The 26,174-nt window shown below is 38.2% G+C and overlaps 1 protein-coding gene across 1 annotated transcript in view; it reads right to left on the reverse strand.

Annotated features, from left to right (window-relative positions):
• The window catches only part of LOC106501971 (cytosolic carboxypeptidase 6), a 1,114,558-nt gene that overhangs the window by 416,317 nt on the left and 672,067 nt on the right, over nucleotides 1–26,174 (reverse strand). The window contains exon 4 of the mRNA XM_018043997.1: nucleotides 22,641–22,735. Coding sequence (XP_017899486.1) covers nucleotides 22,641–22,735 — 95 coding nt within the window. The remainder of the gene's footprint in view (nucleotides 1–22,640; nucleotides 22,736–26,174) is intronic.

Here is a 26,174-nt window from a genome sequence, read left to right on the forward strand (position 1 = left end):
ATATTCTCCCTAATATATTCATTTTAATTGTTCCTTTTCTTCTCATCAGAGTGAGTGGGAGGTAAGCCCTTCTATTTCAGTTACATCTTCTTTAAATGACTGGAGTTTTTATAGTGTGCTATTTTGTGAACAGAGATTCTTCCTTTTTTATTTTTTTAACTCGCTTATGTTAAAACACCTCTGGGTTCAAGTTAAATCATTTTATTGTTCCAAATATACTTGATCATAAGCCAAAGAACAATAAGTATTCTGCTTATGATCCAAGTATCCTTATTAAGTGCTTATATCAAATAAAGCTTTCTGGAATTAGTTGAAAATATAGGCTTGACAACAAAAGCAAACTTTCATGGAAAGGCATTGAGTTCCAGAGACAATGCAGGGTTTTTGTGAAAAAAGAGCAAACTATACCAATAATTCTTATAGCAACGACATTTCAGGGGGTCACACAGCTTTAATTCCCACAACTACCTTGTAAGATGGATACTGTTAGCTCCATTTTATATCTCAGGAAACAAAAGCTTGGAGAGGTTATATAAACTGCTTAATAATCCAACAAAGTGAGTGGTGGAATCTGGCTTTTAGATGTTGGTTTCAGAGAGATGGATCAAAAAGAAAAGAGGAAGGAGTTTGTCTTCTTTGAAATCATCCAGGCTAATTAAGCTCAACAACTACTTTAAGAGACTGCTCGCAAACTGAACCCCATTCCAGACTACTCTGCCCGGTAGTTATTAGAAAGAATAGGAGATACTCTCCCTTCCAGAACCTGGAAACTGTATGGCCGACTGTAGATCTGCCTAGCTGGTGGCTGCCATGTTATGAGATGGATGTATGCTGAAACCAAGTAGGATCTGTTTCAAACAGACCCCAAAGAAGTTTTCTCAGGGAGGGAGTGGAAAATGCAGTACCTAAATAGTATCACCAGCCCGGACTCTGATGCAAAAGAGGCAAAAGTGTGTTGATACACACACACACACCATACATATTATTCATCCACACCCACCTGCCCCCACCAACAAAATCACACCTACCACATATACCACACACACATAAACCCAAACATACCACATATAACATACACACACAATGGGAGAACAAAATATAGAAATTAAAAAGATACTTTATACAGTCTCAGTGGGAAGTAAAATGGTACAGCCACTTTGGAAAACAGTCTAGCAGTTCTTCAAAAAGTTACACAGAATTACCATACAATAAAGCAATTCCACTCCTTGTTATATACTCAAGAGTAGTGAAAAGATTTTTCCATGCAAAAACTTATACACAAATGTTCATAGAAGCATTGTTCATAATAGCCATATTATTTTCCATATTAAGAGTGGAAATAACCCAAATATTCATCAGCTAATTAGATACTAAAACATGGCATATCTATAGAATAGAATATTATTAGACTATAAAAAATTAATTACTGACACATATACAACATAAATGAATCTTAAAAACATTATGCTAAAGGAAAGAAGCCAATCACAATTACCACATATTGCATGATTACATTTATGTGAAATAGTAATAGGTAATCTTATCAGAATAGGTTATCTTTTAGAAACAGGAGTAGTAAGTTAGCGGTTTCCTAGGGCTAGGGATTGGGAAAAGCAGAGTGGTTAATGGATGTAGGTTTCTATTTTTATTTTATTTAACAATTATAAAAATGTTCTAAAATTGATCATAGTAATGGTATATAACTCTATACTAAAACCATTGCATTTTAAATATGTGAAATTTAAATAAGTGACCTATATGATGTGTGAATTATAACTTAATAAAGCTGTAATGAAAATAAAAGAGGTATGATCGAACCTAGATCTAGCTGGCACAAGAACATAAAACCTAAATTTAAATATCTGCCCAACAGTGATAATCTGAACAATTCTGTACTCAGAAGAATATGATGTGCATAATTTTTGTTTTGATCACTGTAAGTAAATTTTAAGTTGTAAAATCAATGATAATGATTTTTAAACATTTGAAAAATAACAGAAAAGGACCCCGCAAAGGAGAAAACACCCCCAATACCCAGATAAACTATTATGAATATTGCGGTTTCTGTTATTTATATGTATACACATTTAACTTTACTGTAAACATTCTTTTACAACAGGATTTTTAATAACTTCATCTTATGATACACCAAATTTATTAATCAATCTCTGCTACTGAGTCTTTAGATAATTTTTCATTTTTCCCAGTTATAATGAATACTGCCATGAACATTCTTAAGAACAAGTCCTTGGGCATATCGATTTCTTTTTTTATCATGAATCTGAATCCCTGAATTCAGTTGAGTAGCAGTTAAGTGTCAGCTCATATTTTGACTTCATTAATCACAGGGAAAAAATGCTTCTTAGAAATCTCTGGTCTCTGTTCCTGGTCTAATCACTCAATTATCCTAAAAGATACATACATGGCCACAAATAAGTTCAATCTGATCTAATTTTGATGTTTATCAATTAACATAAACTGAAAGGAAATTTAAAGTGTTGATTCACAACCAAAAAGATTAGTAGCAACCCAAAGAAATAAGCTAGGCTATGAATACCAGACCACCTGACCTGCCTCTTGAGAAACCTGTATGCAGGTCAGGAAGCAACAGTTAGAACTGGACATGGAACAACAGACTGGTTCCAAATAGGAAAAGGAGTACGTCAGGGTCGTGTATTGTCACCCTGCTTATTTAACTTATATGCAGAGTACATCACGAGAAACACTGGGCTGCAGGAAGCACAAGCGAGAATCAAAATTGCTGGGAGAAACATCAATAATCTCAGATATGCAGATGACACCACCCTTATGCCAGAAAGTGAAGAGGAACTAAAAAGCCTCTTGATGAAAGTGAAAGAGGAGAGTGACAAAGTTGACTTAAAGCTCAACATTCAGAAAACGAAGATCATGGCATCCGGTCCCATCACTTCATGGTAAATAGATGGGGAAACAGTGGAAACAGTGTCAGACTTTATTTTTTTGGGCTCCAAAATCACTGCAGATGGTGATTGCAGCCATGAAATTGATAGACACTTGCTCCTTGGAAGGAAAGTTATGACCAACCTAGACAGCACATTGAAAAGCAGAGACATTACTTTGCCGACTAAGGTCCGTCTAGTCAAGGCTATAGTTTTTCCAGTGGTCAGGTATGGATGTGAGAGTTGGACTGTAAAGAAGGCCGAGCACCGAAGAACTGATGCTTCTGAACTGTGGTGTTGGAGAAGACTCTTGAGAGTCCCTTGGACTGCAAGGTGATCCAACCAATCCATCTTAAAGGAGATCAGTCCTGGGTGTTCATTGGAAGGACTGATGTTGAAGCTGAAACTCCAATATTTTGGCCATCTCATGCGAAGAGCTGACTCATTTAAAAACACCCTGATGCTGGGAAAGATTGAGGGCAGGAGGAGAAGGGGACAGCAGAGGATGAGATGGTTGGATGGTATCACCGACTCGACGGACATGGGTTTGGGTGAAGGACACCGGGAGTTGGTGATGGACAGAGAGGCCTGGCATGCTGCGGTTCATGGGGTCGCAGAGTCAGACACGACTGAGCGACTAAACTTCAACTGAACTGAACTGAATACCTAACAACTACGAAGGCTCAGAGGGCCAAGGAAATTACCCCAGATCATACATGTAATATCTGGCAGAACTGGGACTTAAATTGAAGCTGTATGATTCCTAAGCCAGTATTTTCCCACTAGACCTCACTGCTTCACATGCCATATGCTGTTCTCAAGGAATTTGCAATTTTTGGTAAGGCTTCTCTGGTGGCTCAGGTGGTAAAGAATCTGCCTGCAGTGTTGGAGACCAGGGTTTGATCCCTGGGTCAGGATCCACTGGAGAAAGAAATGGCTACCCACCTTAATATTCTTGCCTAGAGAATTCCATGGACAGAGGAGACTGGCGGGCTGCAGTCCACGGGGTTGCAAAGAGTCGGACACAACTGAGTGAGTAACACTTTCACTCTCAAGATATTTGCATGCTGCTGCTGCTGCTAAGTCACTTCAGTCATGTCCGACTCTGTGAGACCCAATAGATGGCAGCCCACCAGGCTCCCCCGTCCCTGGCATTATCCAGGCAAGAACACTGGAGTGGGTTACCAATTCCTTCTCCAGTGCATGAAAGTGAAAAGTGAAAGTGAGGTCGCACGCAATAAACTGGAACATTCTGAAAGAGATGGGGATACCAGACTGCCTGACCTGCCTCTTGAGAAATCTGTATGCGGGTCAGGAAGCAATAGTTAGAACTAGACATGGAACAACAAACTGGTTCCAAATAGGAAAAGGAGTATGTCAAGGCTGTATATTGTCACCCTGCTTATTTAACTTATATGCAGAGTACATCATGAGAAACCCTGGTCTGGAAAAAGCACAAGCTGGAATCAAGATTGCTGGGAGAAATATCAATAATCTCAGATATGCAGATGACACCACCCTTATGCCAGAAAGTGAAGAGGAACTAAAAAGCCTCTTGATGAAAGTGAAAGAGGAGAGTGACAAAGTTGGTTTAAAGCTCAACATTCAGAAAACAAAGATCACGGCATCTGGTCCCATCACTTCATGGCAAATAGATGGGGAAACAGTGGGAACAGTGTTAGACTGTATTTTTTTTGAGCTCCAAAATCACTGCAGATGGTGATTGCAGCCATGAAATTAAAAGATGCTTACTCCTCGGAAGGAAACTTATGACCAACCTAGACAGCATATTGAAAAGCAGACATTACTTTGCCAACAAAGGTCCATCTAGTCAAGGCTATGGTTTTTCCAGTGGTCATGTATGGATGAGAAAGTTGGACTGTGAAGAAAGCTGAGCGCCAAAGAATTGATGCTTTTGAACGGTGGTGTTGGAGAAGACTCTTGAGAGTCCCTTGGACTGCAAGGTGATCCAACCAGTCCATCCTAAAGGAGATCAGTCCTGGGTGTTCATTGGAAGGACTGATGTTGAAGCTGAAACTCCAATATTTTGGCCACCTCATGTGAAGGGTCGACTCATTTGAAAAGACCCTGATGCTGGGAAAGATTGAGGGCAGAAGGAGAAGGAGACAACAGAGGATGAGATGGCTCGATGGCATCACTGACTCAATGGACAAGAGTTTGGGTGAACTCCGGGAGTTGGTGATAGACAGGGAGGCCTGGCATGCTGCAATTCATGGGGTCGCAAAGAGTCAGACAAGACAGAGCAACTGAACTGAATTGAATGTGTAAGTGGAGCCAACTCTTCCAGCTATTGTGGAAAATCCTTGCTTTCTGCTCTTTCCTTCACACACAGGCAGACATCATTTCACAACTTTCTTTATAGTTAGATATGGCCTTAAACTACACTTTAGCCTATGGAATTGGACCAAAAGTGTTATGAGCTACTTTCTGAACTGCTAATGAAAAGCTCCCACGTGGGATCTTCCTACCTCTTTTCCCATCTAGCTAGTTGGAATGGAGGTGATGCCCAGGTAACCCTGAAACTATTTATTCAAGATAACAGTCACCCTGAGTCTCTGAATGGCTGTATACTTAAGAGATGCCCTGTCCATTTGCTTTGATCCATTAGACATTTCAATCTAATGCAATAATTCAGTTCAGTCGTGTCTGACTCTTTGTAACCCCATGAACCACAGCACTCCAGGCCTCCCTGTCCACCACCAACTCCCGGAGTCCACCCAAACCCATGTCCATTGAGCCAGTGATGCCATCCAACCATCTCATCCTCTGCTGTCCCCTTCTCCTTCTGCCCTCAATCTTTCCCAGCATCAGAGTCTTTTCAAATGAGTCAGCTCTTCGCATGAGGTGGCCAAAGTATTGGAGTTTCAGCTTCAACATCAGTCCTTCCAATGAACACCCAGGACTGATCTCCTTTAGGATGGACTGGTTGGATCACCTTGCAGTCCAAGGGACTCTCAAGAGTCTTCTCCAACACCACAGTTCAAAAGCATCAATTCTTTAGCACTCAGCTTTCTTTATAATCCAACTCTCACATTATACGTGACTACCGGAAAAAGCGTAGCCTTGACTAGACAGACCTTTGTTGACAAAGTAATGTCTCTGCTTTTCAATATGCTGTCTTGGTTGGTCATAACTTTACCCTAATATATGCAGACACTGTGGCATGACAAAAACTTATTATGCCTTTAAGAAGCTTACAATTTTATAGGGGAAGGAAATTAACTTTGTAGGAATATAGGACATAGTATATGATAGGAGGAGTACCTGAGCGCTTGATCTTATCATAGTGATTCTAGTGATGATGCTTTCCCCAAAGAAACAGCATCTAATTTGAGGTCTGATGCAAATATGGAAGTTAACCAGGAAAAGGAGAAGGAAGGGGAAAAAGAAGTTATTCCAAGCATAAGAAGAGTATTTGCCTCAGTAAAAGTCTTGAGTATTAAGAAAGAACCCTAGGGTATTGGATTTCCACAAGTAGAGAACAGGATGAGACATTCTTGGTAGAAAGAACAAATACATTGTGTAAGAGGGTGGGCTATATACCTTTGGGGTACATGGCAAGTACAACGTGGCTGTTGGAGCTCCCAGGATGATATGGTTGTTCAGTTCAGCTCAGTCGCTCAGTCGTGTCTGACTCTTTGTGACCCCATGAACCACAGCACGCCAGGCCTCCCTGTCCATCACCAACTCCCGGAGTCCACCCAAACCCATGTCCATTGAGTCTGTGATGCCATCCAACCATCTTATTAAATACATTGACTCATGCCAGATGACTGGAATAGGGACATAGACAGGCAAGAGAGAGTCTAGATTGAAGAGCCTAGATTTCTGTACAAGACAGAAGCTAACTACTGAAAGAACAAGAAAGTCCCAGCTGCAAGGAAGTGTCAGCACCAAGGAGCATTCTCCGAGTATCTGGTCAATGAGAAAGACCAGAAAGAGTTTTAGAAAGAGTTTTAAATTAAATCAGCAAGTATCTACTGAGCATCTACTGTCTGCTAAGTACTGTCTAGGTACAGAAGGTACAGCAGTAAACAAAGACTAACCTCAGGAAGCTTCCAATTCAATGGATCTAGAAAGAGAAAGCTGAGTTTTCAGTTCTGATAAAGAGTATAGGGCCAATCTTTTATTTAATATATTTTTAATGCATCAAATCTTACAGAGTGATTTTATATATCCAAAGGTTAATGTTTATAATTACAATAACCTTTAGGCAGCAAGTAGCACAGGTTTGATCCCTGGGACAGGAAAATCTCCTGGATTAGGAAATGACAACCCACTCCAGTATTCTTGCCTGGAAGATTCCATGGACAGAGGAGCCTGATGGGCTACAGTCCATTGGGTCACAAAGAGTCAGACATGACTGAGCACACATTTCTCACATGCACAGTATTTTATCTATTTTATTGATAATAGAATTAAGTTCAATGATATGAGGTAATATAGTACAATAATAATTGCCATTATTTCTGGACCCATTACTGTATATCAGGTGCTTCCAGTAAAGTGATTCACATATATTCTATTAAATCTTCAAAACCATCCTGAAAAATAGGATATTATTACAAAACCTTTTCATAAGAAAACAAGGCTAGTGTCAGCTAAAAACTGAATCTAAACTGCTGAATATATTCTATTTGCCCCTCTGTAACACTCTTCATCCTTCTCTACCTTTGTCTCTGCCTGAGATGGCTGACCTCTATGGATCATATCAACCGCATTCTGAGCTTCTGGCTTCTGTTCAGGTCCTCCTGTGGGGGCATCTAGAGTCAGGAAGGTGGCAGAGGTATTATTTCTCTGGATCTCTTCCTGTAAAGTCATCTAAGGCTGGCTTTTCTCTTAATAGAAAGTCACTACTACTTTCAAAGCAGCATACTCTATACAACTCTCCCTTTCTAGGTTACAGTAACCCCTTTCTGTTGTGACAATTCTGATGCTTCTAGCCCCAAGCTTTTGCACTATCTTTTGTGGTTCTACCCCACCTACTTTTAATATAATGGTAAATCTTCCACAAATTATTCTAACTTGGGTGTGCCATCTGTTTCCTTTTGGAAGTCTTAATGAAACACAATCCTGTGAATATACAAGAATCTGCATTTTCATTCATTTCTTCAGCCTCTCAAGAGGTCTTGGGTCACTCTGAGATGTAGCACTAGCCCTCCAGCTATAGTAGATGTGAGCTCTAGCTGCCCAAAGCATGATTTCACAGTATCCTCTGCCTTCTCTCCCATAGGGTTATCGTCCTCTGGTGGTTCATTTCCTTGAGGCCTAGATCATGAGTCCTGACAAACAGACACCTCAGGACCAGAGAGTGCTGAATGTAGTCTGGAGCGTTGTTGGTCAGTTTTACCAACAGAGATTTCCTCCATGAGTTCCTTCAGAATTTACTTTAAAAGCTATTTACCCGAATTTCTGGCTTAAAGGCCATGTAAAGGCATGATCTGTAGCTTTTTCCAGTTTTCATGGTATAAATATGTGACAATTTCAAACTAAAACTACCAACGGTTTTAAAAGCAGTTCACAAAATTGCTAAAAACTTAATAATAAACTTCTGTAAGTGGATGGGCGAAGCTCTAGTACACAACTGTCACAGGTGACTGGTAAGGTTATAAATCCATATGTCTCATCTTTTAATAAGAGTTTCACTCTTGGTCATAGCCTGTATTTCCAAACACCTCTTACTCTCTCACCTCCAGTGTCTTTACCAATCTCAATAATATTCTGGGAGGTCAGAAGGAGAGGGTACATTATATTCATTTTAATAAATGAGGAAACTTGGTCCTATGAAAGTGATATGATTTACCCCAAATGTAAGTAAATTTTAAACATCATCTGAGAAGGTATTATTTTATTTTAAATAAATATTAACTTTGATTTTTCACAAATATAAAGTTGTAGAACATCTAAAAATACAAAAAACTCTGAAGAAACAAAAATCTACCATAATCCTACCATCTAAAGATACCAGTTAACAGTATTATGTGTGTATTTAATATATAGGTTTTGCTGTTGCCTCAGATGGTAAAGAATCTACCTGTAATGCAGTCCCTGGATTGGGAAGATCTTTTGGAAAAAAGAATGGCTACCCACTCCAGTATTCCTACCTGGAGAATTCCATGGACAGGTACAAATATATATATACATACATACATTTCATACTATTATCACAATTATATATAGTATTGTATCCTACTTTTTACTTTATATAAGATCAGCATTTTCCTATGTTATTATTAGCTACTGGAAACTATTTTTCATGCCTATATAATACTGCTTCAAGTTGACACATTATAATTACTTAATAATTTTCCTAGTTTTGGATATTTAGGTTGGTTTGAGTTTCTGACATTATCAACTACTCTAAAATGAACACCTTCTTAAAGATTTTTCTATAATATGGATCTGTTTTGGTTGTTTAAATCTCAGAAAGTATTGCCAGGCCTATGATTTGGGTTTTTAGATCTCTTTCTTCTTTATTTTTCAATTCTTAAAATAGTAAACTACATGGACATTTTAATACAATGCCATTGCAAGTTTCCATGGAAATGTTCAGGTTTTCTTAGTGATCCTTAACTGACAGTGGAAGGGAGCACTTTGAAACTTAACCTAAATGCAAACAGCTCTTGGTACTATTATTTTATATGAAAATTTTCAAGGGTAATTGGTAATAACACCAGCATTAATGATAAAACTAATTAGAGTATTAGCAGATTATGCCAATATTTTTTTATGACCTTTGGTTTTTATCTTCCTAATATTAACACAGGGTCTTTCTTCTGTTCTGCCTTTAGAGTTAACTCCCTGGTTCTTCACTTCTGCCTCTTCATTTAGGAGTTAGGTGACCAATTTGTCTTAGTTTTCCCAGGAAATCTTCAATTTAAAGCTAAAGTCTAAACTCCTACATCACAAGAAACTTGATACTTCTAGGCAAACCAGGTGGATTGGTCACCTTGCCAGTTAGGAGTGGGTAACGGAAGCAGCATGACTAAGGCTCACACAGATCTGAGGCAGAGTCTTTGCACTATGCCCCTGAGTAGTCATGACAACCTTTTCTAAGCCCGGATTTCCTCACCTGGAGGTGATAACCTCTGGTTTACCTCCTGGAGCTATTGTGCTGATACTGAGAGTTAATTCCTAGGCAGGTTATAAGAAGTCTGGGGTCCCCAGGAAAGAACAAATGGCTTCCTCCCACTACATTCCTTAGTCTTAGTCACATAAAACTTTTTTTCTTTAAGCCTGCAACTGATGATTACACAACAAAAACTCAGTTTAAACTCTGTACTAAGGATTATATAAAAACAATGTATCCTGCTTGAGGACAGTTTCTCCTTCCTGAAAACTTTCTGGTTAATCCTGTTATCTCAAAATGTAAATTATGGGAATGGGTCTAGTAAGGTCTTTACAACCTTGAGACATTCTTTTGATTTATTATAATAACTAATTAAAGAATATAACTCCCTTGCTAACACTAGTGAGGGAGGCACTCTCTGTCCCCCTTCTGATGTCTATGTCAGAAGCTTTCTCTGTCCTTTCTCATACTTTAATAAAACTCTGAGACACAAAGCTTTCGAGTGATCAAGACTGGTCCTTGGTCCTGAAGCTAAATCTTCTTCGGAGATCAAGAATCCAACACCGTTCACTGTAAGCTATCAATACCATGATGCAAAATCATTTTATAACAATAAAGTGTTATGAGACTGTTTCATATTGTGCCCAAAGTGTTAGAGGTACTGGGTTCAAATCTCTGGCCCTTAGTTTTATCATGTGCAAAATGAAGGCTTTTTGCTAGGTAATCACTAAAACTTCTTTCTAGGACACTGCTACAGCATATCACAAACATGGTCTTCTCCCTCAAGTCCTGGTCTGTCTGATGCGAAAGAGATCATTCACGCTGCACATTGCACACTGTCTGCATTGTTTGAAGTTAATTAATGGTAACCATCACTGATTTTGCCCAAAGGCAATAGTTCAGTTTCAACTGTTTGACTAGAAATCCAGTGGTTTTTTTTCCCCTACACCCAGCTATCATATTTCAGTCCCTTTTCTTGGAGTAAAAGCAAAGGGAGGCAGTGGGGTAGCATGGAGGATAGTTATGGGCCTGCTAGTCACTCTTACATGGATGCCAGACTTTGTACTGCCCTAACTTGCTGTACAAGCAAGTCACATATCCTCCTCATGACAGACACGACAGGGTCAGGTTTAAATTCAGATCTCTTCCAGCCATAACTAAGCTCTTAACTATTACTAAATTAGAATAGGGAAAATGGGTTAAGATTTAAATTAGTGACTCTGTATTCTTATCCCAGCTCTGCCACTTACTAGCATTACTAAACTATTAGAGCAAGTTACTTAATGACCCTGAGCCTCAGTAGTCTCATTTGTAAAATTGAGAAAGTAATAGATACCCTTTCCAAAGTTCTGAGAGAATCAAAGAAACTAGCACAATGTATGAAAGCTGTTTATGATAGAATGATGTGCATTAATCTTGAATTCCATACAAAGAGCCTAGAATGCTAGTAATTTAGACCATAATATGACTTTGAGGGGATTTTGGAAGGCACCACCTTCTGGTTCATTGATCAGCAAATTCTCATTAGCTCTCACTCATTGTCCCATGCCCAGGATTGTAGCATGGATTTTTTCTTTTCCTCTTCCTTTCTATGCTTCTTACCATTTGAGTATTGAGGTTAAAACAATACCAGTAACTATAACACTTGGCCAGCTTTCCCTATAATTTAATTGGGAACACATACTGACAGGGTCCACCCTCCCTCTCCATGTCTCCCTGACAGGGTGCCATTCTCCTTTAACTGAAGCAGCTCCAGAACTCTTCATATGCTGACAGCCCTCCATTGTTGGATAGCTCCTATTGGTAGGATGCACCATATAAAACTAAATGGTTAGAAGTTGTTACAAAGCTCAAAATTCTCAAGCTTTATTTGAAGACAATGTGGCAGCAGCAAAGAAAATGATAGGCCTATAAGTCAGTCCCATGTGGGCTCCAGACTCTGCTGGCATTTACTTATTGTACCATTTTGGGCAACTCATCTATCTTCTTCTGGTTTCTATTCTCCAATCTGAAAGACTGTGGATAATAACCTTCTATATAAAGAGGGGAGGAATATCAGTGTATCTCTCATAAACAAAATTCAACTCAGATCACTCATAAGGGAAGAGGACAAGAGCATATCATCTCTGGTGGAAACAAGAGAGAATGGTTCATACCTTGTCTGAGTACCACACTTGCCTGGGCAAGAATTCTCCAGGCAGCACAGTGTGAAGATCATCCAGTGCGGACAAATTTGCTGGGTCCTGCCGAAGAATTGATGGTTTTGAACCGTGGTGTTGGAGAAGACGCTTGAGAGTCCCTTGGACTGCAAGGAGATTCAACCAGTCCATTCTGGGGGAGATCAGTCCTGGTGTTCTTTAGAAGGACTGATGCTAAAGCTGAAACTCCAGTACTTTGGCCACCTCATGTGAAGAGTTGACTCATTGGAAAAGACTCTGATGCTGGGAGGGATTGAGGGCAAGAGGAGAAGGGGATGACAGAGGATGAGATGGCTGGATGGCATCACCGACTGGATGGACGTGAGTTTGAGTGAACTCTGGGAGTTGGTGATGGACAGGGAGGCCTGGTGTGGTGCGATTCATAGGGTCACAAAGAGTCGGACACGACTGAGCGACTGAACTGAACTGATGGGAGAAAAAAGAACAGAGAGATTATATAACTTACTCATGGTTCATTCGAATAATTAGAAGATCCAGAGATGGAATATATTTTAAAGTCTGTTTTATCTGATGAGTATTGCTCCTTGGCTCACTTTTGATTTTATTTGCATGGAATACTTTTTCCATTCCTCACATTCAGTCCATATGAGTCCCTAGATATGAAGCAGGTCTCTTATGGACATCACATATATGGATTTTGCTTCTGTATCCATTTAGTCAGTCTATGTCTTTTGGTTGGAGTATTTAATCCATTTACATTTAAGGTAATTACTGATATATATGTTCTTATTGTTGTTTTATCGTTTTTTGGTTTGTTTTTGTAGGTCTTTTTCTCCCCTTCCTCTTTTGTTCTCTTTTGTGATCTGAAGATGATCTTTAGTGTTGTGTTTAGATTGTACTTTCTTTTTTGTGTGTATATCTATTATAGATTTTTGGTTTTTGGTTGCCATGAAGTGTTGATACAGCAGTCTCTATATATACAAGACTGATTTAAGTTGTTGATCTCTTCATTTAAAATGCATTTGTAATACCTTGCATTTGTACTCTCCTCTTCTCACGTTTTCTGGTTTTGATATCATATTAGCATGTGGATGATTTCCTACATTTACTCTATGTTTGCCTTTACTGATGAGCTTTTCAGTTCATAATTTTCTTGTTTCTAGTTGTGGTCTTTTCTTTTCCACCTAGAAAATCTCCTTCAGCATTTGTTGTAAAGCTAGTTTTGTGATGCTGAATTCTCTTAGCTTTTGCTTGTCTGCAAAGCTTGTGATCTTCCTGTCAAATCTGAATGAGAGCCTTGATAGAATATCAAGGGTAGAATATTCTTGGTTGCAGGTTTTTCCTTGTCATCATTTTAAATATATCCTGCCACTCCCTTCTGGCCTGCAGAGTTTCTGTTGAAAATCAGCTGATAAACTTATAAGGATTTCCTTCTATGTTACTTGTTGCTTTTGCCTTGTTGCTTTTAATATTTTTTCTTTGTATTTAGTGTGAGTTTGACTGATATGTGTCTCAGTGTGTTCCACCTTGGATTTATCTTGTATGGTAATCTCTGGGCCTCTTGGACTTGGGTGACTATTTCCTTTCCTATAATAGGTAAGTTTTTTCCTATAACCTCTTCCAATATTTTCTCAGGCCCCTTCTCTTTTTCTTCTTTGTCTGGGGCTCCTATAATTTGAATGTTGGTGTGCTTAATATTGTCCCAGAGGTCTTTTTCACTCTTTCTGATATTATAAGAATCCTTCTTTATTATCTTTTCTGTTTTAAGAACTTTGCATAAGAGTAGGTCTGCTAGTGAAAAATATTCTTAGTTTTTGCTTTCATCACAAATGTCTTTATTTTCCCTTCATGCTTGAAAGATATTTTTGTTAGATATAGAAGTCTGGGTTGACAGCTACTTTCTTGCAGCATTTGAGAAACATTGTACCACTTCCCTTTGGCTTAGCTCTTCTTAGTACTTTTAAGATTCTTTTGTCTTTAGTTTGCAGAAGTTTAATTATGATACTTCTCGGCAAAGATTTCCCTCAGTTTTTCCTTTCTGGAGTTTTTCTGGTTACTCAGTCCCTCAAATCTATAGGTTTACATCATATTTTCAAATGTGAGAGGATTTACACCATTTAAAATACTTTCTTCAGTTCCACTCTCTCCTTTCCTTCTGAAACTAATGAAATAAATGCTAAATTTATCGTCTCATCAGTCCCAAGGCTCTGTTCATTTTTACTGATCTGTTTTTTTTCTCTGTTGTTCAAAGGGGTAACTTCTATTGTCCCATCCTAACATTTATTTATTCTTTTTTCTCTTTCCCTACACTCTGCTATTGATCCCATCCTTAAATGGGTAATGGAAATCCAGATTCTTCAAGGAGTCTGACATCATAGAGGGGAGAGAAGAGTTCATTACTGACCAGCTGGAATGAAAGTCTCAGTTCCCTACTTTTCTCTGACACCACCTGGATGGGGGTTTGAAGCAAAAATGGAAGTTTAGGCTTCCTGCTTGACATTTGTTGGTAAGGGAGAAAGTGAGGCTACAGGTTTTTTTTTTTTTCTTTTCTTTTTTCCACAGTATTTGATTAGAGTAAGTAATTATTGTCTCAATGTTTTTGTCTTACTGGGCTGCCTTTTTCTTGTGCTTTGTCTAACCCAAACAGGCTTTTGGGAAGGATTGTTTTTTGCCTGTGCCCATTGGTATTTCCAGATTGCTGGCTTCTTTAGCAACAATTCTGCCATTTATGAGGCAACAATAAGACCCAGGATTCTCACCACTATATCATATCCCAAGCTCTGAGACACCTAGTCATTCTTCCCTCATTACCTCACCTTTCAGAGTCATTCTGTTTGTTCCATAAGTGAATGCAATGGCTACAAGATTGGAAAAGGTCAGTTTCCATCCCAATCCCATAGAAGGGCAATGCCAAACAATATTCCAACTACCATACAATTGTGCTCATTTCACATGCTCATAAGATTACGCTCCAAATCCTTCAAGTTAGGCTTCAGTAGTACATGAACTGAGAACATCTGGATGTACAAGCTGGGTTTTGAAGAGGCAGAAGAACCAGTGATAAAATTGCCAACATTTGTTGAATCATGGAGAAAGCAAGCGAAATCCTGAAAAATATCTACTTCTGCTTCATTGACTATGCTAAAGCCTTTGACTATGTGTTAACAACAAACCATGGAAAATTCTTAAGGAAATGGGAGTACCAAACCATGTTACCTATCTCCTGAGAAACCTGTATGTGGTTTAAGAAGCTACAGTTAGAACTGGACAAGGAACAATGGACTGGTTCCAAATTGAGAAAGGAGTTCAACAAGGCTGTATATTGTCACCCTGCTTATTTAACTTAAAGCAGACTACATCATGTGAGATGCAGGGCTGGATGAATCACAAGCTGGGAGAAATATCAACAACCTCAGACATGAGGATGATTCTACTCAAACAGCAAAAAGTGAAGAGGAATTGAAGAGCCTCTTGATGAGATTCAAAGAGGAGAGTGAAAAGGCTGGCTTAAAACTCAATATTCAAAAACTAAGATCATGGCATCCTGTCCCTTTGCTTCATGGCAAATAGAAGGGGAAAAGTGGAAAGTGACAGATTTTATTTTCTCAGGGTAAAATGTCACTGCAGATGATGACCATAGTCATGAAATTGATGCCTATTCCTTGGAAGAAAAGCTATGACAAACCTAGACAACATATTAAAAAGCAGAGATATCACTTTGCAGGCAAATGTCCATATATTCAAAGCTATGGTTTTTTCAGTAGTCATGTACAGACATGAGAGTTGGACCCTAAAGAAGGCTGAACACTGAAGAATTGATGCTTTCAAACTGTGGTGCTGGAGAAGACTCTTGAGAGTCCCTCGGACAGTAAGGATATCAAACCAGTCAATACTAATGGAAATCAACCCTGAATACTCATTAGAAGGACTGAGGCTGAGGCTAAATTTCCAATATTTTATCTACATGATGTGAAGAGTCAATTCATTTGAAAAAACCTTGATCCTGGGAAAGAGTGAAGGCAAAAGGAAAAGAAGGAAGCAGAGCATGAGATGGTTAAGATAGGATCACTGGCTCAATGGACAAAATTTGAGCAAACACTGGAAGATGGTGGAGGATAGAGCAAACCAGCCTGCTGTAGTGCATAAGGTTGCAAAGAATCGGACATGACTGAGTGACTGAACAACATAACTCCCCACTCTTTCTTCTTAGAACTTCATGCTCCAATAACACTGAACTTTGTTTATCAAAGATATATACTTCACATATATCTCTGCCCTCTATGATCTAACTTTTATTCATCTTTCAGCTATCACAATAAATAATATTCCTAAATAAGCTCTCTTATCCTTGAAGCAGACTAAGTCTTATATGCTATATAGCATGCCGAATAGGCTTCACAGGTGGCTCAGTGGTAAAGTATCTGCCGGCCAATGAGGAGATGCAGGAGATAGGGATTTGATCCCTGGGTCTGGAAGATTCACTGGAAGAGGAAATGGCAAACAACTGCAGTATTATTGCCTCAAAAATGCCATGGATAGAGGACAGGCCAGTCTGTGAGGTTGCAAAGAGTCTCATACAACTGAGTGATTGAATACATGCTGAGTAGTCCAAGCATGCTGATCTCACCTTTGTTTTAATGATTATCATATTTATCAGATTACATATTTAATGTCTAGCCCTTTAGACTATGAGCTCTGTGAGAACAGTAACCATATTTCTCTTGCTTTATTCTAACACCTTACATAATCCTGTACATCGTGATCACTTAGCAAGCATCTGTTGACAAGCTGAAGGAAGGGAGAAAACAATAAAGGAAGGAAGAGAGGAAGGAAGCTGAAAGGCAAGAAATGAAGGAACAACAATTATTCAGTCAGTTTTGGGTGAGAGAGGAAAAGAAAAGAACTAGTCGGAAAATTTATTGAATAAGATCCTGGAGATTAAAAAAATATTTAGACATCCATTTCATATTCATTTCATAAGTGTATTAGTATTCATATTCATAAGTGTATTATTATGCACTTTTTACAGTGAGGAAACTGAAGCTTATAAAAGAGGTATCATGGCTCATCAGGTTGTATCTTCCATTTGAAATCCCATTTTCTTAAGTTTTTGCTCTTGCCTCATTTCCTTAAGATCTAGCTAAAATACCACCCACCTCAAAAGCTTCTCCTTTTCTTTTCAAGTCCTAATATCATCATTTTCTTCTTTATCTCTAATCCACAGCATACTTTATATACCTTCCTAATGGTTTTAAGTACCATGCTTCCTTCTTACATTGTACCTATTTATGTTTCATTTAAACCTCTTAAAAACAAAATTTTAAAGATTTAATACAGGTCATATTAATATTTATTACCCCAGTACCAAGCACAGTTAGATGCTCAATAAAGTTAGATGCTCAATAAAAATGTGTTACATAAAAGCTACCTCTAAGATTAAGTCCAGTTTCCTCAATCTGCTACAATGGACAAGTCAATCAGAGAAGTTATTTCAGATTTACCAAAGGCCACAGAGCTTCATGTTACTCCCTGACTCTGTGCCCTCTCATCAACCCTTCCTACGCATGGAAAATTCAAGAAACAATAGAGATGGAGTCCTGAGATCTCTGACTAATGTTACCAATCACAAGCTGTGAAAACATCTTAGGTTTAGTTTCTTCATAGGTGAGGATACAGATATCGGCTGTTTTTAAATGCTGGTTTCCAGCAGCTTCTAGCACACAGAAATTTCAGCTTTTGACAATAGTAAAAAATATTAATCAGTTATGGTTGAAAAAATGTGATGCAATAGAGTCCTCAGTCATTCAGTCAGATCAGTTGCTCAGTCATGTCCAACTCTTTGTGACCCCCTCGAATGCAGTATGCCAGGCTTCCCTGTCCATCATCAACTTCTGGAACTTGCTCAAACTCATGTCCATCAAGTCGGTGATGCCATCCAAACATCTCATCTTCTGTCACCCCATTCTCTTCCTGCCTTCAATCTTTTCTAGCATCAGAGTTTTTTCCAGTGAGTCAGTTCTTTGTAGCAAGTGGCCAAAGGATTGGAGCTTCAGCATCAGTCCTTTCAATGAATATTCAAGACTGAACTCCTTTAGGATTGACTGGTTTGATCTCCTTGCAGTCCAAGGGTCTCTCAAGAGTCTTCTCCAACACCAGAATTCAAAAGCATCAATTCTTTGGCACTCAATTTTCTTTAAGGTCCAAATCCACAATCATACACAACTATTGGAAAAAAAAAAAAAAAAACCCATAGCTTTGACTAGACAGAACTTTATCGGCAAAGTGATGCCTCTGTTTTTTAATATACTGTCTAGATTGGTCATAGCTTTACTTCCAAGAAGCAAATGTCTTTTAATTTCATGACTGCAGTCACCATCTGCACGATTTTGGAGCCCAAGAAAATAAAGACTGTCATTGCTTCCTTTGTTTCCCTATCAACTTGCCATGAAGTGATGGGATCAGATGCCATGATCTTTGGTTTTTGACTGTTGAGTTTTAAGCCAGCTTTTTCACTCTCCTCTTTCACTTTCATCAAGAGGCTCTTTAGCTCCTCTTCAGTTTCTGCCATAAGGGTGGTGTCATCTGCATATCTGAGGTTATTGTTATTTCTTCCAGCAATCTTGATTCCAGTTTGTGACTCATCCAGCCCAGCATTTCTCATGATGTACTCTGCATATAAGTAAAATAAGCAGAGTGACAATACACAGCCTTGACATACTCCTTTCCCAATTAGGAACCAGTCTGTTGTTCCATGTCCGGTTCTAACTTTTGCTTCTTGACCTGCATACAGATTTCTCAGGAGCAAGGTAAGCCAGCAGCTTCCAGCAGCTTCCAGTCTTGTGTTCCTGTCTCTTGAACAATTTTCCACAGTTTGTTCTGATATACACAGTCAAAGTATTTGGCGTAGTCAATGAAGCAGAAGTAGATGTTTTTCTAAAGCTCTCTTGATTTTTTAATGATCCTACAGATATTGGCAATTTGATCGCTTGTTCCTCTGCCTTTTCTAAATCCAGCTTGAACATCTGGAAGTTCTCAGTTCACATACTGTTGAATTCATATACTGTTCACATAGCTTGGAGAATTGTGAGCATTAGTATGCTAGCGTGTGAGATGAGTGCAATTGTTCAGTAGTTTGAACATTTTTTGGCATTGCTTTTCTTCGGGATTGAAATGAAAGCTGACCTTTCCTAGTCCTGTGGCCACTGCTGAGTTTTCCATATTTGCTGGCATATTGAGTGCAGCACTTTCATAGCATCATCTTTTAGGATTTGAAATAGCTCAGCTGGAATTCTATCACCTCCACTAACAACCAACAATCCTTAGAAGTCCAATATGTCAACAGAATTAGAGTGAACTAAAATAGGCAGAAAATTTCTAAGTCTTTCAGCTTCTCCATTTTCCTGCTAGTTATGCTGATTTTTAAGTCCTCAAGGGCCTTGAGAGGTCATATGTTTATCTGCATAATGGCTTTTTAGTTGCTTCGTTTGCTCATTTGCTTTCCACAGTTAATTGATAAGCAGATTCATGCTACGTCCTGAAGGTATCTTTGCTTAGAATCAATTACAGACCCCTGTGCCAGGTGAAGAGGAAAGCTTATTTCACCTTGAAAATGTGAAGAAAGTTTGTTTTCCCAATTTGGTATATATTTCATCCAGAAAATTTAGGGTTTCTAATGTTTGTCATGAAGTAAGGATATTTCCAAGGCCTGCTTATAATATTAAATTACATAACGCCCATAGGGGCTTCCCAGGTGGTGCTAGTGGTAAAGAATCTGCGTGCCAATGCCGGAGACATAAGAGACAGGTTCAACTCCTGGGTCTGGAAGATCCCTTGGAGGAGGGCATGGCAACCCACTCCAGTATTCTTCCTTGAGAATCTCATGAACCAAGAAGCCTGGTGGACTACAGTCAATAAGGTCACAAAGAGCTGGACACAACTTTAGCGAGTTAGCATGCACAGTGCCCATAGGGACTTCCTAGGTGACTCATTGGTAAAGAATCTGCCTGCTAAGCAGGAGATACAGGTTCAATCCTTGGGTCAAGAAGACTCCCTGGAGGAGGGCATGACAACCCACTCAAATATTCTTGCCTGGAGAATCCCATGGACAGAGGTGCCTGGCAGGCTACAAACTCCACAGGACCAGTAAAATCTAATAATCTGAGAGCCAAACAGCCACACACATTTCTTTATGTTACTCTGGGAACATTTAGGATGATGATTACTGGAAAATAGGTTCTGGTACCAGTAATAAACACAAGGAGCAGAAGAAAGTCCTAGGCAGAAAGCACCAAAGGGACAGAAAGGATCTTCAGAACAAAGCAGTAGAAAGAAGGGTAATAATCATGGCCTACAGAGACCAGTTAATAAAATTCTAATGTGAAATTTCCCTTTTGGAACAGATTGTTTTCTATCATATTCATACAGTATATTCCCAGTATCTATATCTATAGCACATGGCACATTAAGGTGTTCAATAAAGTCCTATTAGCTAAATAAATCTCCAAACATCTTGCTTGAAGAAAGGATAGTGTGAAAGAAGATGAACAGCTTCCCATTCAATGTCTGGGAATAGAAAAGTTAAAATCTCTCTGAGAGATTAAACATGCCAACAACTTGACTTATTCTGGTACCTTGTACCTTATTGGCTTCAACTACAACAAACTTGGTTCTGAAACTTTAAACCTCTTTAGACCATTAGAGAAGTACAGTGACCACGTAGCTGGTTCTGCTCAGAGTCTGCCAACACTGGATGAGAATGCTGACTTAATTCTAAGACATTACAGTATAAATATAGAGTCATTAATATTTCAAAATCTTGTCAAGAGCCCTAAAAGAGAGGACCCAAATGGTAGTGCATGAGAAACAAAACAAAATGAAATAATTAAGGCAGAAGGGTTTTCAAAAGCAATAAAAAGACTCCAGAACTGAACACTTGAGGAAACCAAGTGGTTCTTATTGCTGCTATGTAAGATCTTAACACAGCCTCATAAAAGAAGTACGATGTTATTTTAAGGTCCCTGTGAGCAGAACAACAGTGATATGCTTTGTTGACAAGATTTGAAGCACACATCTACATATATACCTATTAACAGAAAGAAGTGTTTTGTTATTATCCACTCAGGCTGAATTCAGAAACTCACAGCAAAGGTCTGCGTCCTGTTCAGATCCCAGTGTTGAAAGGAAACTGAGAAACAGCAGTATAGTTAATTTTACTTAGTAAAGTAAAAAAAAAAAAAAAAAAAAAAAAGGCCCAGGAAGATATTTTTACCGTTAATAAACAGTTTTGATTATCATCATCAAATGCCTACACTTTTACAAACCTGAGTTTCTCAGCCCAGCATTTATAGAAAATTGCCAAGTATCATTTCTAGATAAAAGCACAATTCAATATTTATGAATAGCTAGCTTTCTATAAATATAGACATTTGGAGATGATCTTCTCACTAGTCATTAAAATTTGAACAGGGATCAAAGCTAGAATAATATTAACAATTCCTTGCATTTGTAGAGTATTCTACAAAATACTATTAATAACAGATGACATTTATTGAGTACTTCACAAGTGCCAGGTACTTTACATGTAAATTCTCATCATGAATTCAGTTCAGCTCAACAAGCATTCACTTAACACCTACTGTGTGATAGGTGAATAACACTTGGTTTCTGGCTTTAAAAACTCTCATTTTTGTGCGCTCAATCAATGTTGAATGAATAAATGGATGAACAAAGTAATCAGTTTGAATGGCAGTGGGGGATAATCACAATAACACAGGCTCTTCCCCTTAGTATTTATGGTCATGAGAAAGTACTTAACCTATCCTAGCCCCAATGTCTTCATCTGTAATATACAGATCTTTAAAATAATCTCCCTTGCTTGTTGTGAGAATAGTAACATCAAATATAAAACATCTGACAAAGAACAGATTTTCTCAGTAAGTGGCAGTAGTTATTATTAACATTATCATCATCATTACTATTATTAAGTAATCCTATCCAACTGTCCTCAGCTACACTATAGCAATGGGACAAATAGAACTTTAGAATCCAGAAATATTCACACCATATCTATACAAAGAAACCACAACAAACAAGCAAAACAAGGGAACTCTGCAAAACTGTAGCCCCCAATATCCTCCTGGGTTAATGTACAATATCTCTGCCCAGGTTAGAAAAGAAAAAACAAAAACAGAGTCAGCTTTATGCTTCCAAAGATGTCATGATAAAATCCAAATAAGACAGGAAGTTTATCTTATCAAATAACAGACTGTACATTTCCTCATAAGAGAATGCTAGTAATTCCAAACATAGAGCCATGTTTTTTTTTCCCAGCATTCTCAAAGAGCAGTGCCTAGAGCCCAGACAATGAACATGCAGAAACTCACTGAACTCTTCTTAGGGCCAGTAGAGCAGATAAATTGGAGCCCTGAGTCATATTCTCCAATCAAAAGGAGATCCATTCTGTGGGTCACTTACCATTTTGGTCTGCTGGTAGATTTCACCATAGGGGCCATCCCATCTCTATAAAGACTTTTAGTTTTGCTGAAGTTAACAATGTTGAAAATGACTCTCTGAGGAAGAAAGGGGAAAAGTTTATCAGAAGACTGTGCTATTCAGGTTGCCCCTTTCTGATAATTAGAACTCGAAATAAAAAGCAGGGTTAAGGGAAACCACATGGACTAGCTACCAACCATAGTGAGAATAAATGATATTCATAGAAATTCAGTGTTCCTGCTAGCTTCGCATAGTAATCAAGAACACAGACTCTGGAATCTGGAAGGCTTAGTTTTAATCCCACTCTACCACTCTCAGTCTGTGACCTTGCCAAGCTACTAAATCTTTCTTTGCTTCAGTTTCCTAATCTGAAAAATTGTGATGATAATGGTACCTAGGGTTACTGATGAGAAATGATTTAATGTACAGTGCTTGGAACTTCGCTTGGTACATAGTGAATGCTATATAAGTTTTAGTTATTTTATTCATTGTGCCTTCTCTCTAGGCTCACCTAGAATTTCTGGGGAAATGAATAATATCATTATAATAACAGTGGTGCATTTGAAGTTCAACAAAACTAAAGATAATAACTTAGAGAAAAATTGAATTTAAAAACTTCTGTAGCTGCTCAGCACCCCTTTGACTACAACTACAGAATGTATGTTTTCTCCCTTTTTTTTATCTTCTGCTAGGGGCCAGGACTACTGGGCTCAATCCTGATCTTCGTATCAGTTTATAGGAGCACAGACACATAGGTGAGTTCCTTCCCTCCCTGGGTCTCACCTTTACAATGGGGGCGTGGAATGTTTTAGATGACTAAAACCCTTCCAGAAGTCTAATAGACTTAAAAGAAATCAAGTCTTTGTTTTAATAAACCACTTTATCACAAGTGAGGAAGACAGATGGGGAAAGAAAAGAGAATTGGGGTTAAAAGACATTTAATGACCACTGAAATAGTCCAAAGGAAAAAGGATGAGGATCAGGGCAAGAGCAGCCTGAATAGTTAGAGAAAATGAAAGACTTTCAAGAGGTTACCATAGGCTGGCCTTTCTGTCTAAAGGCAGTGAAAAACAGAAGCATCAAAATTCATGTATTAATTCACTGAATAAATATTTATTGTGTGAGGTATTAATGTCAAGTGCCAGAAATTGTATACAGTTATTTTTTTTAATATTCTCTTACAATTATATTAAAATATAAACATCTCCATTTTACAGATGTGGAAACTGAGGTTCAGTGATATTAATTAACCTGTCTTAAGTTGTGCAATTAACAGATGGAGAACTGATATCTAAACTCAAGGAATAAAAGAGTTAAGACAGCCAAGATCTCTAAGTTATTTGCTAAGGTTCCAATTTCATAACACCAATCAAGTCTGTTTTCCAAAATAAGGGCAAAAATAAATATAAATATAGTGGGCAATTTTTGAAGCCTTTAAAACTTGTTTTCCTTTAAAAATAAAATAGAACCATTTCCTCTGGATTCATATTTGGGACTACCATAAAATGCTTTGTTCTATGAAATAAGGTCTTAGGAATAACTCATGTTTTCCTTTCTCCTCAGAGACCTACCCATTGACCTCTCTCTAGGCATTTCAGTTTCTGACCTCTTTTCTGTCATTACATTAAGTCATCAAGAATGTCCAAAGCTATTCCATTATTAATAAACCAGACCTGCCTGTTGTCAGTTCAATTATTTCTCCTAGGGTCTTGGCTACTGTTTGATTTTAAAAAATCACTATCAAGGGGGACAAATGGCCTTTGAACCTCACAGTGCTTAATCCCCCTTTTTTCTTCTGAAATTCCAGATGTCAGATCCATTTCCAATGAATCTGGGAGCCATGATGTACTTTTAGGATCTAGACTAATGCTAAATGCAAGAGGAGATCTAATACAGAAAGAATGTGTATATGTGAAGTTGGAATAAAAAATGAAAAAGTAGAATATTTATTGATCATTCATATCCTACTACTTGTCAAAAACTTTTCCCCAGATATATAAAATATACTATATTATTTAGCTTCTCTATTCATTACATTGTTCATTTTAGACTAACTTTAGACATGAGGAAATTGACTCTAATAAAGGGTAACTACACCCCCACTCCCAGATCCCAGAACTATTAATTGGTAGAACTGGAACTTAAATCCTAAGTGTCTAGACAATAAATATATTTTCTCTATGATACCAAATGCAGAAAGAAAACAATCTTTCTTTCTTTCTTTTGGCTGCATATCTTGTAGGATCTTAGTTTCCCAACCAGGAATCCAACTCAGGTCCCGGCAATGAAAATGCCAAGTCCTAACCACTGGACCACCAGGGAATTCATGGACGCATTCTTTTATGATTCTTCACCCATGCATTTTTTCAATTTATTTTTTTAAACATTTTCATTTTGCATTCGTGTATAGTTGATTAACAAATAATGCCATGATAGCCTTGGGTGAATAGCAAAGGAACTCAGCCATACATATACATGCATCCATTTCTACCCAAACTCCCCTCCCATTTAGGCTGCCACACAACATTGAGCAGAGTTCACTACAATATACAGTAGGTCAGCAGTGTGTACATGTCCACCCCAAACTCCGCAACTATCCCTTCCCTCATTCTTTCCCTTGGCAACCATAACATCGTTCTTTAAGTCTGTGAGTCATTTTCTGTTTTGTAAGCTTATCATTTCTTTTTAGATCCCACATAAAAGGGATGTCATAGAGTATTTCTCCTTCCTTATCTGACTTACTTCACTCAGTATGACACTCTCTAAGTCCATCCATGTTGCTGCAAATGGCATTATTTTGTTCTTTTTAATGGCTGAGTAATATCACTGTATATATGTATCACATCTTCTTTAGCCTTTCTTCTGTCGATGGACATTTAGGTGGCTTCCATGTCTTTGCTCTTGCAAACAGTGGTGCAATGAACATTGGGATGCCTGTATCTTTTCATCCTGTTTTTTTCCAGATAAATGCCCAGGTGTGGGATTGTAAGGTCATATGGTAGCTCTATTTTGAGTTTTTAAGGAAAAGACAAAAAAACTGTAGTAGTCACTGTACCAATTTACATTCCTACCAACAGTGTTGGAGGGGTCTCTTCTCGTCACACCCTCTCCAGCCTTTATGGTTTGTGGATTTTTTAATCATAGCCATTCTGAGTGGTGTGAGATGGTATCTCATTGTAGTTTTGATTTCCATTTCTCTAATAATTAGTGATGTTGAATATCTTTTCATGTGTCTCTTGTCCATCTGTATATCTTCCTTGAAGAAACGTCTATTTAAGTAGGTGTTCTGCTTGTTCTGATTGAGATATTTGTTTTGATGCTGTTAAGCATCATAAGCAGTTTGTAAATTTTGTAGACTAATCTCTTGCTGGTCACATCATTTGCAAATATTTTCTCCCAATCTACGGTTGTCTTTCTGTTTTGTTTATTCTTTCCTTTAGGGTGAAAACTCTTCTGAGTTTAAGTAAGTCCCATTTGTTTACTTTTGTTTTTATTTACATTATTCTGGGAGATGGA

The sequence above is a fragment of the Capra hircus genome, chromosome 3, assembly GCF_001704415.2.
Source record: "Capra hircus breed San Clemente chromosome 3, ASM170441v1, whole genome shotgun sequence".
In the NCBI taxonomy this organism is placed as follows: Eukaryota; Metazoa; Chordata; class Mammalia; order Artiodactyla; family Bovidae; genus Capra; species Capra hircus.